General features: G+C 39.7%; 1 protein-coding gene across 1 annotated transcript; it reads left to right on the top strand.

The window, feature by feature from the left end:
* Window positions 1-6127: 6127 nt before the first annotated feature.
* LOC119326818 lies at window positions 6128-6780 on the top strand. The gene is made up of 3 exons (XM_037600420.1): window positions 6128-6373; window positions 6500-6601; window positions 6694-6780. Exons 1-3 carry the CDS (start codon window positions 6128-6130, stop codon window positions 6778-6780), a joined length of 435 nt encoding a protein of 144 aa, XP_037456317.1.
* The last annotated feature ends 10981 nt before the right edge of the window (window positions 6781-17761 follow it).

Here is a 17761-nt window from a genome sequence, read left to right as displayed (position 1 = left end):
TATTCAGATCAATTAAACCAAAAATACAAAAATACCTTGCTGCAATTTATTTTATTTGGCGATCGATCTATTAATATTACAACTCTCTCACGTCCATTTTGCCTATCGTCAGGCGCCGTACCCGAAAGGAATTGACAACCCCTTTTACACGTCGGGTTGCGAGTATTTGTTATTTGTGTGCAAGTGTTGTTTACGTTGTGTTGCTTGGTTATCCTATTGGTTCGATAACCTTGGTCTCATAACTTAGGGAAATACCTACCGCCGCTGTGCTGCATCATCCCTTCCTCTTTGGGGAAATACCGATGTAGCTTCAAGCGCATCACTCCACCATCACAGCCACCACGCCGCCGTGCTGCCGGGAACTCGAGCTACTTCTTCATCCTTGCTCGCTGGATCGAGGAGGTGAAGGCGTCACCAAGCCATACGTGTCTTGAATGCGGAGGTGCCTGATACGTCTCCAACGTATCTAGAATTTTTTATTTCTCCATGCTATTATATTATCAACCTTGGATGTTAATATGCATTAATATGCTATTTTATATCATTTTTTGGACTAACCTATTAACTAGTGCATGTTGCTTGTTTCTGTTTTTCCCTTGTTTTTGGCTTTCGCAGAAAAGGAATATCAAACGGAGTCCAAACGGAATAAAACTATGATTTTTCTTGGACCAGAAGACACCTATGAGACTTGGAGTGGGGGCCAAGGGACCCAAGAGGAGACGACAAGCCGTAGGGGCGGGACCTAGGGGGGCCCTGCTACTTCTTGAGCTTACGTTGATTTTTCCCTTGAAGAGGAAAGGGTGATGCAGCAAGTAGTAGATAAGTATTTCCCTTAGTTAAGAACCAAGGTATCAATCCAGTAGGAGGCACAAGCAAGTCTCCAATCTATGCACGTGCACAAACTAACAAACACTTGCACACAACGCGAAAAAGGGGTTGTCAATCTCTTCATGGTCACTTGCAATAGTGAGATCTAACAGAGAGATATAAAACAAATAAAAGTAGATAAAACTCAGCGAGGTATTTTTGTGTTTTTGATTTTATATATCTGAATAAATATAATGGAAAATAGACCCCGGGGGCCATAGGTTTCATTATAGGCTTCTCTCTCAAAGAAAGCATACGGTGGGTGAACAAATTACTGTTGAGTAACTGACAGAAAAGCGCAAAGTTATGACGACATCCAAGGCAATGATCATGAATATAGGCATCACGTCCGAGACAAGTAGACCGACTCCTGCCTGCATATACTACTATTACTCCACTCATCGACCGCTATCTAGCATGCATCTAGAGTATTGAGTTATAAAAATAGAGTAACGCCTTAAGCAAGATGACATGATGTATAGGGATAAACTCATGCAATATGATATAAACCCCATCTTTTTATCCTTAATGGCAACAATACAATACATGCCTTGCTACCCCTTTTGTCACTGGCTGAGACACCGCAAGATTGAACCCATCACAAAGCACCTCTCCCATTGCAAGAAAAGCCAATCTAGTTGGCCAAACCAAATCGATAGATCGAAGAGAAATGCAAAGCTATCAAATCATGCATATAAGAATTCAAAGAAGACTCAAATAATATTCATAGATAATCTAATCATAAATCCACAATTCATCGGATCTCAACAAACACACCACAAAAGAAGACAACATCGAATAGATCTCCAAGAACATCGAGGAGAACATTGTATTGAAGATCAAAGAGAGAGAAGAAGCCATCTAGCAACTAGCTATGGACCCATAGGTCTAAGGTAAACTACTCACACCTCATCGGAGTGGCAACAAGGTTGATGTAGAAGCACTCCATGATCGAATCCCCCTCCGGCGGAGTACCGAAAAAGGCCCCAAGATGGGATCTCACGAGGTCAGAGACATGCGATGCTGGAAAATTATTTTTGGCGATGCCTCTAGGGTTTCTGGAATATTTGAGGATTTATATGACTTAGAGGCGGTTTAGGGGAGTCTCGATGGGCCCACAAGCCCACGGGCCCCCCCTAGGGCGCGCCCCTACGGCTTGTCGCCTCCTCGTGGCTCTTCTGACCCCCTCTCCAAGTCTTGTAGGTGTCGTCTAGTCCAAGAAAAATCATCATAAAGTTTTATTTCGTTTGGACTCCGTTTGATATTCCTTTTCTTTGAAAGCCAAAAACAAGGAAAAAACAGAAACTGTCACTGGGCACTGGGTTAATAAGTTAGTCCAAAAAATAATATAAAATAGCATATTAATGCATATAAAACATCCAAAGTTGATAATATAATAGCATGGAACAATAAAAAATTATAGATACGTTGGAGACGTATGAAGCATCCCGAAGCTTAATTCCTGCTCGTCCTCGTGTAGGTAAATGATAAAACAGAATTTTTGATGTGGAATGCTACCTAACATATTTAGCAATGTATTTCTTCTTATCTTGGCATGAATTTTCAGATCCATATGATTCAAAAAAAGTTCATTGACATAAAAACAATAATACTTCAAGCATACTAGAAAGCAAAATCATGAAACTTCAAAAATAACATGGCTAAAGAAAGTTATCCCTACAAAATCATATAGTCTTGTTATGCTCCCTCTTCTTAACACAAGGTATAAATCATGTACCACCCCGGTGTCAGTCAAGCAATTGTTTCATACTTCGCGCTTCAGCTTTTTCAACTCTTCATGCAATACATGAGCGTGAGCCATGGGCATAGCACTATTGGTGGAATAGAAGGTGGTAGTAGACAAAAGAAGGGAGAAAGTCTCACGTCAACTAGGAAAATTAATGAACTATGGAGATGTCCATCAATTGATATCAATGTGAGCGAGTAGGGATCGCCATGTAACGGATGCACTAGAGCTATAAGTGTATGAAAGCTCGAAAGAAAACTAAGTGAGTGTGCATCCAACTTGCTTGCTCATGAAGATCTAGGGCAATTTGAGGAAGCTCATTGTTGGAATATACAAGCCAAGTTCTATAACGAAAAATTCCCACTAGAAATATATGAAAGTGTCAAAATAGGAGACTCTCTATCATGAAGAACATGGTGCTACTTTGAAGCACAAGTGTGGAAAAGGATAGTAACATTTCCCCTTCTCTCTTTTTCTCTCATTTTTTCTCATTTTTTCTTATTTATTTTTTTCCTTCTTTTTTGGGAGACTCCTTTGGCCTCTCTCTATTTTTTATAACCTCACATGGGACAATGTTCTAATAATGATGATCATCACACTTTTATTTACTTACAACTCGATAAAACTAATACATGATAACTCTACTAGGATGTGGAATGATCTAGCATAGCAAAGATATCAAAAAAGGAGAAGCCATGAAAATATCGTGCTAGCTATCTTATGATCATGCAAAGCAATATGACAATGAATGCTCAAGTCATGTATATGATGATGATGATGGTGTTACATGGCAATATATCTCGGAATGGGTATGAAAATGCCATAATAGGTAGGTATGGTGGCTATTTTGAGGAAGGGTATAAGGTAGGCTTGATACACCGACGAAAGTTGCGTGGTACTAGAGCGGCTAGCAAAGGTGGAAGGGTGAGAGTGCATATAATCCATGGACTCAATATTAGTCATAAAGAACTCACATACTTATTGCAAAAAGTTTATTAGCCCTTGAAGCAAAGTACTACTACGCATACTCCTACGGGAGAGGTTGGTAGGAGTTAACCATCGTGCGCTCCTGACTTTCACACAAAGGAAGACGATCAAGAATAAATTGCGCTCCAACTTCATCACATAACTAGAAGACCATATGTGCATGCTACGGGAATCACAAACCTTAACACAAATATATTTTTAATTACACAATTTACTACTAGCTTGACTCTAATATCACCATCTTCATATCTCAAAACAATTGCAAGGAATCAAATTTCTCATATATTCAATGCTCTTTATGAAAGTTTTTATTATATCCCCCTTGGATGCCCATCATATTAAGACTAAATTAATAACCCAATAAAATTACCATGCTGTTTAGAGAGACTGTCAAATAATATAAATGAATCATCAGAGTTCAATAATTTCTTCAAAATAATATCACCGTCGTGCTCAAAAATATATAAGTGAAGCACTAGAGCAACTACCTAGATCAAAAGATATAAGTGAAGCACATAGAGTATTTTAATAAATTCATGATTAATGTGTGTCCCTCTCAAAAAGGTGTATTCAGCAAGGATGATTCTGGCAAACTAAAAAGCAAAGACTCAAATCATACAAGACGCTCCACGCAAAACACATATCATGTGGTGAATAAAAATATAGCCTCAAGTACATTTACCGATGGATTGAAGACAATAGAGGGGATGCCATCCGAGGCATCCCCAAGCTTAGATGTTTGGTTGTACTTGAATATTACCTTGGGGTGCCTTGAGCATCCCCAATCTTAGGCTCTTTCCACTCCTTATTCCATAGTCCATCAAATCTTTACCCAAAACTTGAAAACTTCACAACACAAAACTCAACAGAAAACTCGTGAGACTCGTTAGTAAAACAAATCCAAACCTTACTTTTAGGTACTGTTGTGAACTCATTCTTATTTTATATTTGTGTTATATCTACTGTATTCCAACTTTTCCATGGTTCATCCCCCGATACTACCCATAGATTCATCAAAATAAGCAAACAACACAAGAAAACATAATTTAACTAAAACAGGACAGTCTGTAAAGATGCGAATTAAAGCGAAAACCTCTATATTTCTAAAAATTCTGAAAAATTAGGACAACGTGGGAAATTTGTATATCAGAATTGTGTAAAAATTCAAGAATTTATCACGTTCTAGTAATCACAAAGAATTCTGGCACTAGGCGCAAAAGTTTCTATTTTTCAACAAAACCAATCTACTATCTTCCAAATCATCCCAAAGGTCTTACTTGGCACAAACACTAATAAAAATCATAAAAACTTCTCTAACCCACTAATATATATATATATATATATATATATATATATATTCAAAAACATGAACAAAAAAGTAAAAACCAAAATAAAATTGGGTTGCCTCCCAACAAGTGATATTGTTTAACGCCCCTAGCTAGGCATAAAGCAACGATCTAGGTATTGTCATCTTTGGTATTCATCCCATAATTAGCCCTCATAATAGATTCATATGGTAACTTACATTTATTTCTTGGAAAGTGTTCCATGCCCTTCCTTAATGGAAATTGAAATCTAATGTTTCCTTCTTTCATATCAATAATTGCACCAATCGTTCTAAGGAAAGGTCTACCAAGAATAATAGGGCATGTTGGATTGCAATCTATATCAAGAACAATAAAATCTACAGGTACATAATTCCTATTTTCAAAAATAATAACATGATTAAACATTCCCATAAGTTTTTTAATAGTGGAATCCGCTAGATGCAAATTTAAAGAACAATCATCAAGTTTATGAAACCTAACACATCACATAGAGTTTTTGGAATTGTTGAACGCTAGCACACAAATAATAGAAAGCATTACACTCATAATCTTTAATCTTGATTTTAATAGTAGGTAATCATCATAAAGCTTTCTAGGGATTGAAACTTCCAACTCAAGTTTTTCTTCAAAAGATTTCATCATAGCACCAACAATATGCTTCGTAAAAGCCTTATTTTGATTATAAGCATGAGGAGAATTAAGCATGTATTGCAACAAGGAAATACAACCTATCAAAGAACAACTATCTAACCCTAATAATAAAGCACGGATTGACTTTGTTAGGTTCACCATCACAATACGCTTTTTCCTGTAAATTTACGCTTTCAGTTTTTTTCACCTATATTATATTTTCTACATCCGAGGTGGTACTATTTATCATGTGATCATGAAAACACGGATTCACTCGGGGTTTACCGTCGCGTGGACACGCTTGACAAAAAAACTACCCCCGAGTCAAGCGACCGCACCTCGCACCCCCATCTAGATCCGCCGCCTCCCCGCCGCCGGCCCGCATCGTCCACCGCGCCCTCCTCCCCGTGTCGTTTGAGTCCTCCACATGTAGTTCGCCGACGCCGAGGCCCAGGCCTCCGCGCTCCCTATTTGAGTTAAGAAAAAACTGTTCGATATTCTTTTTGCGCTGCAGATCGAGCGGTGGCGCTCCCTATTCGATCGGGAGCAGGACGACGGCAGCGAGCACATGGCGGACGAGAGGAGGAGCAGGAGGGGAGGCACGGAGGCAGGTCCATATGCGTCAGACGCGCGCGTTCGCCCGCAGTCAACACGAACGCAGCGGCCGTCCATGGCGGCTCGGGTCAATGTAGGAGGACGAGGGGAGGAGCTCTCGAGGCCCGACACCGAGAATGGAGTGGAGGCGGCTGGATCTGGCGATTCTGGAGGGGCTGGCGACGAGCGGCTCCGTGGGGTTCAAGCGGCGGCTTCCATGAAGGTTTGTCAGATATATTTCCATTTTATGCATGGGTTGATCCGTCCCCTAGATACTGTCAAGATCTGCATTTCAATGGAGTATTGCATCATTTTGCTTTAATTATTTAAACTGCCTAAATGGTACAAATTGATTGTAGGTATGAGCGATCTGGTTTCCCCTTTTGTTGTTCTATATGAGGATGATGTAGATGGCTTTTGGTGTTTTGAGATGCTACTGAGAAGGATGGTAATTTGTATCAATGTCAAACTATACTGGCATATGTTAGGTTGGTATTTTTGCATGACTTAATGCATGATATAAATACTGTTGCATCTCAGCGTGAAAATTTCCACCTCAAGGGACCGACAGGAGTTATGAAGCGGTTGGAAGCATTATGGAAGATCATGGAATTGATAGATACGTAACTAATAAACTGGTAAGGATCAAACAGGCAAATGGAGTCCTAATTTTCTGTTGGAAATTCACATGATATGGTTCTATGTTTGAGGCTTCAACAGACTGCGCATGCCTCAAGATTTGAGGTGTGAGTGTGCGACTTGATTTTCTGTGTTGTTACAGTTAATCGGTAGTGGATAAATCAAATTGTCTTATGTAGATTGGTAAAACTAATTAAGTTAAAATTTTCTTATTTATGGGTTATAATTTCTTACTCCAAAAGCAGATTTGTGTATGTTTAATAGATTTTCATAGGGATATAAGACTAGAAGTGTGGATGTTTTGTCAATTTTCAGAGGGAAATAAGCAACAGAATACACATAAAAACATGGCTGCTTTGGGAAATTTTGGATTTTACCCATGCTCATGCATGATGGTAGTTGTTGCGAAGCTCATCTTATCAATCCATCATGAATCATCCCAGCACAACAAATTGTCTATTTAGTTCATCACAAACACCAGTATCTCGAGGATAATGGAGGTAAATCAAAGCTCAATGTTGAACCCTTGGTACCTCCTCCATGTTATGTTAGGACAAGAAAACAACCCAAGTGGCACCAAACCATTTATGCTCAGCTAGCTTCAGATTTTTGTTTTTGCATAATTAAGATGACAAGTTAGCAGAAATACGATACTAGCTAGCTAATTTTAATCCCATTACAATGTTATAGATAGCTTCCTGATCATACATGCGTCATTGCTCCATCTTTTTACACCAGCAAGTGGCACATTTTGAACTAACCTGGCCCTTTCGCCGGGCTGACAAAGTTGAGTTTTTTTCCAATTTTGCTGAGGAGTCTGCATACATATGCTGCGCACGCACTCGCCCTCTGCTCAGACACTGTCAAGGCTCTCGACCTCAGCCAACGATCTGGCAAAGATAACGTGGCAGCCACCAACTTGTGGTTGCTTAGCGTGCGCTCCTTCTTTCGGTTACACAGCGACCACAACAAGATGACAGTTCTGGTCTCGGCTTTTAGGATGGAGGCCTTCAACTGCATTTTCTCATGGACGAACTGACCAACGCAACATTCCTTGCTTCAATTTCTTTGTCGTAGAAGCTGAAAGTATATGGTCTGAATTTATATTATAGAGTGTGTGTATGAGAACTGATTCAGAGTATGTTGGTCATTTGCGTTCTGAAGCTTTTGTTGTATGATTTCTATGGGAGAGAATGATACACGAGCCAGTAATAATACAACTAAGTTTGTGAACATATCATTACAAAATGGTTGGCTAGATAATGTACGCATTCTACTATATATGATCATTTTCTTTGTATCTATACACTTATTTAGAATACTGTACAATTTTATCTATAGCTCATTTTGTTAGGAATGATAGTAAAACGAGGAATGTTTTTCTACTTGTCGATCTTCTATCCCCTATCCACCCAGTTTCACTCATCTTCCCACTTTCAAAGAAGGGACGTGGATATGTGGGGTCTTGAACATGTTTTGATGTTCATTGGGGGCATTTGAAAAAATTTTCTTCCGTTGCAACGCACGGGCATGTGTGCTAGTCATAATTAAAATCCTTGAGATCCAAAATAGTGGGTTCATTGCTTGCAAAAGTTTTGACCTCTCCAATCCCATTTTTATCACTTTTTTTGTTAACATCTTTATTCTCCAAATTATCGGGACGCCTTTTATCTAAAGTTGAATCATCACCAGTCCCTTATTTTTCAAGATCTATATTAGCAAACAAAGATTAAATAGGAGTCAAGCCAAGCATCTTAAGATCTTCATCATTGTTACCGCAAAAACCAGAAGAACATGCTTTTTCTAACAATTCTTTTTTAGCACGCAACCTAGCCGCTCTCTCTACTCTCATTAATAGAAATTTGCATAACTTTCAGAGAATCATTAATATCATGCTTTGGTGGCATAGATCTAATTTTTAAAGAATCAATCTCATGAGAAATTCTATCAACGTTTCTAGCCAAATCATTAATATTAAGCAATTTTTCTTCTACCATAGCATTGAAACTCTTTTGGGAGTTTATAAAATATTTAATATTATTCTCAAGATCAGAGTGCATCTTATTATAATTTCCATAAAAATTGTTGTAGAATTACCATAATTATTAGAGGAATTACTAGGAAACGGCCTAGGGTTGAAATTACCTCTATACGCGTTATTACCAAATTGTTCCTACCAACAAAATTCACATCCATAGATTCATTATTATTCTCAGGCAAAGTAGACAAAGGCATATCATTAGGGTCTATAGGAGCACCTTTTCTAACAATTAATTTCATAAGATCATCCATCTTTGCACTCAAAAATTTATTTCTTCAATTGCATGCACTTTTTTTACTAGTACATGATCTTCTGGTATGCCATTGAGAGTAATTTTTCATAATATTATCTAGGAGTTTAGTATCTTATCCTAATTTGATTTCCATGAAAGTACCTCCCGCGGCGGTATCTAAAAGATTTCTAGATGCAAAATTCAATCCGGCATAAATTTTTTGTATGATCATCCATAAACTTAAACCATGAGTAGGGAAATTTCTTATCATTAGTTTCATCCTTTCCCATGATTGTGCAACATGCTCATGATCTAGTTGCTCAAAATTCATTATATCGTTCCTGAGGGAGATGATCTTAGTGGGAGGAAAATACATGGAAATAAAGGCATATTTACACTTATTCCATCAATCAATACTATTTTTAGGCAAAGATGAAAACCAAGTTTTAGCACGACCTCGTAATGAGAAAAAAAGCTTCAATTTAATGATACCATTATCCACATATTTTTATTTTGCATATCACACAATTCAACAAAAAAAATTAGATGGGATGCACCATCTTCATTAGGACTACCAAAAAATTGTTCTTTCATAACAAGATTCAATAAAGCGGCATTGATTTCATAAGATTCTGCACTAGTGGCGGGAGCAATCGGAGTACTAATAAAATCACTATTAGTGTTGGAAAAGTCACACAACTTAGTATTCTCTTGGGTCATTGTGAAAAACAAGCAATCTAGCACACAAGCAAACAAAAAGACGAACGAAGAAAGGGCGAATAAAAAGGCAAATATTTTTGTGTTTTTCTGAAAACGTTTTAGAAGTGGGGGAGATGAAAATGGGAGGCAAATGGCAAATAATGTAAGTGCAAGAGATTAGATTTATGACAAGTACTTGGTAGGCTTGATGTAGAACCTCCCCGGCAACGGCGCCAAAAATCCTTCTTGCTACTTCTTGAACTTGCGTTGATTTTTCCCTTTAAGAGCATAGGGTGATGCAGCAAAGTAGTAGATAAGTATTTCCCTCGGTTAAGAACCAAGGTATCAATCCAGTAGGAGGCACAAGCAAGTCTCCAATATATGCACCTGCACAAACTAACAAACACTTGCACACAACACGAAAAAGGGGTTGTCAATCCCTTCACAGTCACTTGCAAGAGTGAGATCTAATAGAGATAGATTTAAACTAAAAGTAAAAGGAAAAATAAAGTGAACACAAAATAATTGCAGCAAGGTATTTTTGGGTTTTTGGTTTTGTAGATCTGAAAATATATGATGGAAGATAGACCCAGGGGCCATCGGTTTCACTAAAGGCTTCTCTCTCGAAGAAAGCATACGGTGGGTGAACAAATTACTGTTGAGCAATTGATAGAAAAGTGCATAGTTATGACGACATCCAAGGCAATAATCATGAATATAGGCATCATGTCCATGACAAGTAGACTGATTCCTGCCTGCATCTACTACTACTACTCCACACATCGACCGCTATCCAGCATACATCTAGAGTATTAAGTTCATAAGAACAGAGTAATGCCTTAAGCAAGATGACATGATGTAGAGGGATAAACTCAAGCAATATGATATAAAACCCATCTTTTCATCCTTAATGGAAACAATACAATACGTGCCTCGCTACCCCTTCTATCACTGGGTGAGGACACAGCAAGATTGAACCCATCACTAAGCACCTCTCCCATTGCAAGAAAACCCAATCTATTTGGCCAAACCAATTCGATAGATCGAAAAGAAATACAAAGCTATCTTAATCATGCATAAAAGAGTTCAGAGAAGACTCAAATAATATTCATAGATAATTTGATCATAAATCCACAATTCATTGGATATCAACAAACACACCACAAAAGAAGATTACATTGAATAGATCTCCAAGAACATCGAGGAGAACATTGTATTGAAGATCAAAGAGAGAGAAGAAGCCATCTAGCTACTAGCTATGGACCCATAGGTCTATAGTAAACTACTCACACATCATCGGAAGGTTAGCAGGGTTGATGTAGAAGCCCTCCGTGATCGAATCCCCCTCTGACGGAGTACCGGAAAAGGCCCCAAGATTGGATCTCACGGGAACAAAGACGTACAACGGTGGAAAAGTATTTTTGGTGACTCCACTAGGGTTTCTGGAATATTTGGGAATTTATAGGCAAAAGAGGCGATGCAGGGGACTCCCGAGGGGGCCACAAGCCCAAGGGGCGCGCCCCTACTGCTTGTTGTTTCCTCGTGGGTCCCTTGGCCCCCACTCCAAGTCTCGTAGGTGTCTGCTGGTCCAAGAAAAATCATTGTAAAGTTTTATTCCGTTTGATATTCCTTTTTTGCGAAAGCCAAAAACAAGGAAAAACATAAACCGACACTAGGCACTAGGTTAATAGGTTAGTCCCAAAAATGATATAAAATAGCATATTAATGCATATAAAACACCCAAGGTTGATAATATAACTAGATCATTGATAGCGCGCGTTGCTCCGCCCGTACATTTTTACAATAAAATTGTTGGTATTTAGAAAAATTGCCCGGCCTGAGGGCAAAACATGAAGATTAAATTGGTTCCTTTCATGAACAATGAAACATCAAGGTGATATAGCTAGCATGATGTAATAATTGGTACGCTTCAGGAGCAATGCAAGTGATCGCTGGCTAGAATTGTTGATGGCATCAAAGGCGTCGTTTGACTGAAATTTCATCTAGCACATGAATTTATGCATAAAATTGAACAATATCGAAAGCCTGAAATCTAAGCTATAAGATAATTATCCTATAAGAAAATTATTCTATAAGAATATTTTTTTATATAAGCATGAAATTGGACAATGTTGACAGCCCGAGATCTAACTTTTGTACAGAAAAACTAACTCACGTAAAAACCTTGAACCTTTTATGGATATATAATACTAATATATAAAATTCAAGTGTTTTGCACTTAAACTACTTTGTTTGTATATATTTGAAGATGATAACATGATTTGTTGGCATCCAAGTGAGGGAGAACAATCTTTGATGCAGAGATAGCTTGTAGCAATAAAGTTACCAGTAGGGGAACACCACAAGCTGATATTCGAGGAGATTGTACTACTACAGGCACAAAATGCATAACTTGATAGTAGCATCTCAAAACTTAACATGAAAATCCCAATATACAATAGCATTGATCAAATCCTAGAAAATGCCATTTTTGTCATATGATGAAGTAGCAGTTATAGTCAACTGAAACTTTTTTAGACCAACAATTAAACATGTTCGCATATGTTACCCATATAAGTAGAGAGGAAGACACTAGATTATAGGAGTGAAACGTCACATTTTTTGGAAGTCACCCGACTGTAGACTTCAGTAATAATACACATGATTGGCCAGCTCCCAAATTAACCAGTCATCTTGGTGGTTTGAGTATACCAATTGGATCCTGTCACGTTCAATGAGCTACTGCAGATGGACATCGCTGCATGCCATTTGTTCCTTGCGCATCCAATGACAGCAGGTGGAACCCGTGAAAACATAGGGTAGGAGTTGGCTCAAAAGCATGATACATAAGTAGAACAATTGTTTTCAATCCACTCTTTCGATGTCATGGAGATTATCACATACATGATTGGAATCAAGAACGGAGTGGTGACTTAGAATAGCCAGTTCCACCTAGAGCAATTACTCCAGAATACCAAACATATGAAATCACGTTGCAAGATAATTAACATGAGGCATAACAGTGCATAGATAATAACTTGTCCATTAGCCATTGGAGTTCCATGAAATCTGCTATAAGGAAGAATACTAGCCGATAGAAGCAGCAAACAAAGCAGTACCGGGCTCAAATTCATCCTACAATGGCCCATGCATTCATTTCGAATTATGTTTGCATAAAACACACACGTTCATACCAATTATGAAACACACACTGTGTATATATCAAAATTGTTGTAGAAGCAGAATCAAAATTATAAGTTTGAGTACATCTGCTTTATCTGCAATAGAGAAGCACAAAAGAATATTAGACCACAACAAACAATTTAACCATTACCACCTTGGGTTGCAAAGATGGTGGAATTCATGAATAATATAGTCAGGCAAGAAATGATTGAAGGTGAAAGCAGTGCCTCACGTTGCAACTTACTTACGTAGCAGAATGAGCCAATCCAGTGAACCCCGTGGAACACAATAAACCTGCATTCATTTGAGAGCACAAAGAATAACATCAATCGGAAAATCCATGCCGAATTTGAGAGAGAGTTGAGGTACGAACGAGGGCACACTTGTGGAAGGCCAAGAGTGGGGAGACTAATTATCGATCTGTGTGTCAGCCATGCCGGTCCACCAAAGGATTTGTGTAAGGAGAAGCTGGACAATGTAGATTATATAGATCTGATAAATCCATATTGTAACTGACCTCCAATTATGGGCCGCTAGTGAGTGCACCCCATTTATTTGCCACTAATGGCCCATTACAACCACTGAAAAAATAGCGCGCTATAACATTGCTAATATCACGCTATAGCGTATTGAGAATTGTCTCGCTAAATAAATTAGTGTACAACGTCTCACTAATAGCACGCTATAACATGATATAGCACGCTAATAGCGTATTCTGAGGCTGCCGCTATTTTGCTGTAAGCGCTATTTTTTCCTTGGTTACAACTACTCCACTAATGGAGTATGAATTGATTCCTGAGTCACCAACAATTGGAGGTGAATCGATAGGGGACGATCGGCTGCCTGCTACCTCTTGAGCATGCGTTGGTTTTCCCTTGAAGAGGGAAAGGGTGATGCAGCAAAGTAGCGTAAGTATTTCCCTTAGTTTTTGAGAACCAAGGTATCAATCCAGTAGGAGATAACACGCAAGTCACCTAGTACCTTCACAAACAATCAAGAACCTTGCAACCAATGCGATAAAGGGGTTGTCAATCCCTTCACAGTCACTCGCAAAAGTGAGATCTAATAGAGATAGTAAAGTAAATACTTTTGGTATTTTTGTTGTATAGATTGGAAAGTAAAGATTGCAACATAAAACAAATAGGAAACTAGAATTGTAGATCGGAAACTTATATGATGTAAAATAGAATATTATATGATGGAAAATAGACCAGGGGCATAGGTTTCACTAGTGGCTTCTCTCAAGATAGCATGTATTACAGTGGGTGAACAAATTACTACCGAGCAATTGATAGAAAAGTGCATAGTTATGAGAATATCTAGGAAATGATCATGAATATAGGCATCACGTCCGTGTCAAGTAGACCGAAACGATTCTGCATCTACTACTATTACTCCACACATCGACCGCTATCCAGCATGCATCTAGAGTATTAAGTTCATAAGAACAGAGTAACGCATTAAGCAAGATGACATGATGTAGAGGGATAAACTCAAGCAATATGATATAAACCCCATCTTTTTATCCTCGATGGAAACAATACAATACATGCCTTGCTGCCCCTACTGTCACTAGGAAAGGACACCGGAAGATTGAACCCAAAGCTAAGCACTTCTCCCATTGCTAGAAAGATCAATCTAGTAGGCCAAACTAAACTGATAATTCGAAGAGACTTGCAAAGATATCAAAGCATGCATATAAGAATTCAGAGAAGAACCAAATAATATTCATAGATAAACTTGATCATAAATCCACAATTCATCGGATCTCGGCAAACACACCGCAAAAGAGTATTACATCGAATAGATCTCCAAGAACATCATGGAGAACTTTGTATTGAGAATCAAAGAGAGATAAGAAGCCATCTAGCTAATAACCATTGACCTGAAGGTCTGTGGTAAACTACTCATGCTTCATCGGAGAGGCTATGGTGTTGATGTAGAAGCCCCCCGTGATCGATTCCCCCTCCGGCAGAGCGCCGGAAGAGGCCGCAAGATGGGATCTCACTGGTACAGAAGGTTACGGCGGTGGAAAAGTGGTTTTGTGGCTCCCCCTAATGTTTTTAGGGTATAAGAGTATATATAGGCGAAAGAAGTATGTCGGTGGAGCTTCGTGGGGCCCACGAGGGTGGGGGCGTGCCTACCCCCTGGGCGCGCCCTCCTGCCTTGTGGCCGCCTCGCGAAGTTCCAGACTTCAACTCCAAGTCTTATGGATTGCGTTTGTTCCAAGAAAGATCATCGCGAAGGTTTCATTCCGTTTGGATTCCGTTTGATATTCCTTTTCTGCAAAACACTGAAATAGGCAAAAAACAGAAACTGGCACTGGGCCTTCGTTTAATAGGTTAGTCCAAAAATGATATAAAAGAGCATATTAAATCCCATTAAACATCCAAAACAGATAATATAATAGCATGGAACAATAAAAAATTATAGATACGTTGGAGACGTATCAAGCATCCGCAAGCTTAATTCCTGCTCGTCGTCGAGTAGGTAAATGATAAAAATAGAATTTTTGATGTGGAATGCTACCTAACATATTTATCAATGTAATTTTCTTTATTGTGGCATGAATGTTCAGATCCGAAAGATTCAAGACAAAAGTTTAATATTGACATAAAAATAATAATAATTCAAGCATACTAACAAAGTAATCATGTCTTCTCAAAATAACATGGCCAAAGAAAGTTCATCCCTACAAAATCATATAGTTTGGCTATGCTCCGTCTTTGTCACACAAAATATTCAAATCATGCACAACCCCGGTTTTAGCCAAGCAATTGTTTCATACTTTAGTATTTTCAAACTTTTTCAACTTTCACGCAATACATGAGCGTGAGCCATGGACATAGCACTATAGGTGGAATAGAATGGTGGTTGTGGAGAAGACAAAAAGGAGGAAGACGGTCTCACATCAACTAGGCATATTAATGGGCTATGGAGATGTCCATCAACAGATATCAATGTGAGTGAGTAGGGATTGCCATGCAATGGATGCACTAGAGCTATAAATGTATGAAAGCTCAACAAAAGAAACTAAGTGGGTGTGCATCCAACTTGCTTGCTCACGAGGACCTAGGGCATTTGAGGAAGCCCATCATTGGAATATACAAGCCAAGTTCTATAACGAAAATTCCCACTAGTATATGAAAGTGGCAAAAGAAGAGACTCTCTATAATGAAGATCATGGTGCTACTTTGAAGCACAAGTGTGGAAAAAAGGATAGTAACATTGTCCCTTCTCTCTTTTTCTCTCTTTTTTTAGAGACTCCCTTCTTTTTTTGGAGACTCTTTCTCTTTTTTTTTGGAGACTCTTTTGGCCTCTTTTTTTATTTCCTCACACGGGACAATGCTCTAATAATGAAGATCATCACACTTCTATTTATTTACAACTCAGTACCTAGAAAAAAATATGACTCTATATGAATGCCTCCGGCGGTGTATCGGGATGTGCAATGAATCAAGAGTGACATGTATGAAAAATTATGAAGGGTGGCTTTGCCACAAATACGATGTCAACTACATGATCATGCAAAGCAATATGACAATGATGGAACATGTTGTAATAAACGGAACGGTGGAAAGTTGCATGGCAATATATCTCGGAATGGCTATGGAAATGCCATAATAGGTAGGTATCACTACAAAAAAAGACATATCCATGACATTTTGGGCCGAATGAATTTTTTTTCCTGTCATGCTTATGACACTTCTATGATGATAATTGTGACAAAACCCGGTATCATCATAGATGTGGTGGGCTCCTACTTCTATGACAAAAAATCATGACAGAAAATGGGCTTTTCGTCCTGGGCGGTCCAGAGACGCAGCTGCATGACATTCTTTGGGCCGTCCATGACGGAGAAACCCGTGGTAGAAGCGAGGGCGAGGAAAATATCGGGGGATTTCCCGGTTACGGTGGGTGGTCGGGGGCCGAGCGATGCACGTTTCTCTCGTACATACGCCCGTGTGTGCGAGGCGTTGCGCTCTAACTGAACCCGAGCGAGGCGTTGGGCTCTAACTGAACCCGAGCAATTGCACTGCAGGCTACGCGTTACTGAACCCGAGCGATTGATCGATGGCTGTTAACTGAACTCGATCAAGCGATTCCTTCGCTACTGCTGCTAACTGAAGCTGATCGATGCTGCCTCTGGATGAACAGTGAGCATTGTTGGGGGGTTTGGATGAACAGGAACCCGTGGTAGTAGAGGCCGTTGCCGCTGGATGAATAGTACCCCGATCGATCAAGCCGGTGGATGAACAGGACCCCGTGGAGGGCTGGATGAACAGGACCCCGCGGAGGGCTGGTTGAACAGTAGCCAGTGGAGGGTTGGTTGAACAGTAGCCGGTGGAGGGCTGGATGAATAGTAGCCCGTGGAGGGGTGGTTGAATAGGACCCCCGTGGAGAGGGCTGGTTGAACAGTAGCCGATGGAGGAGCACGCGGTGGAGGCTGGATGAATAGGAGCCCGTGGATGAACAGTCGTAGGTGGAGGCTGGAGGAGGTCGACGGTGGATGAACAGTAGCCCGTGGAGGCTGGAGGAGGTTGACGGTGGAGATGAGCAGTATCCCGTGGAGTCCCGTTTTGCGGTACGCCACACCCCTCCTGATGAACAGGACCCCCGTTTCGACCATAGCGCTCCAACACAAGTCCGTTTCTTCCGTTTTGTGGTACGCCACACCCCTCCCGATCAACAGGACCCCGTTTCGACCGTAGGAGGTTTGTTTCCTCCGTTTTGCAGTAAGCCAAACCCCTCCCGATGAACAGGATCCCGTTTCCACCGTGGCTGTCGAACACAAGGCCGTTTCCTCCGTTCTG

The sequence above is a fragment of the Triticum dicoccoides genome, chromosome 6B, assembly GCF_002162155.2.
Source record: "Triticum dicoccoides isolate Atlit2015 ecotype Zavitan chromosome 6B, WEW_v2.0, whole genome shotgun sequence".
NCBI lineage: Eukaryota > Viridiplantae > Streptophyta > Magnoliopsida > Poales > Poaceae > Triticum > Triticum dicoccoides.
The sequence above is the reverse complement of the archived record's forward strand: the minus strand, read 5'-3'. Positions and strand labels throughout refer to the sequence as shown.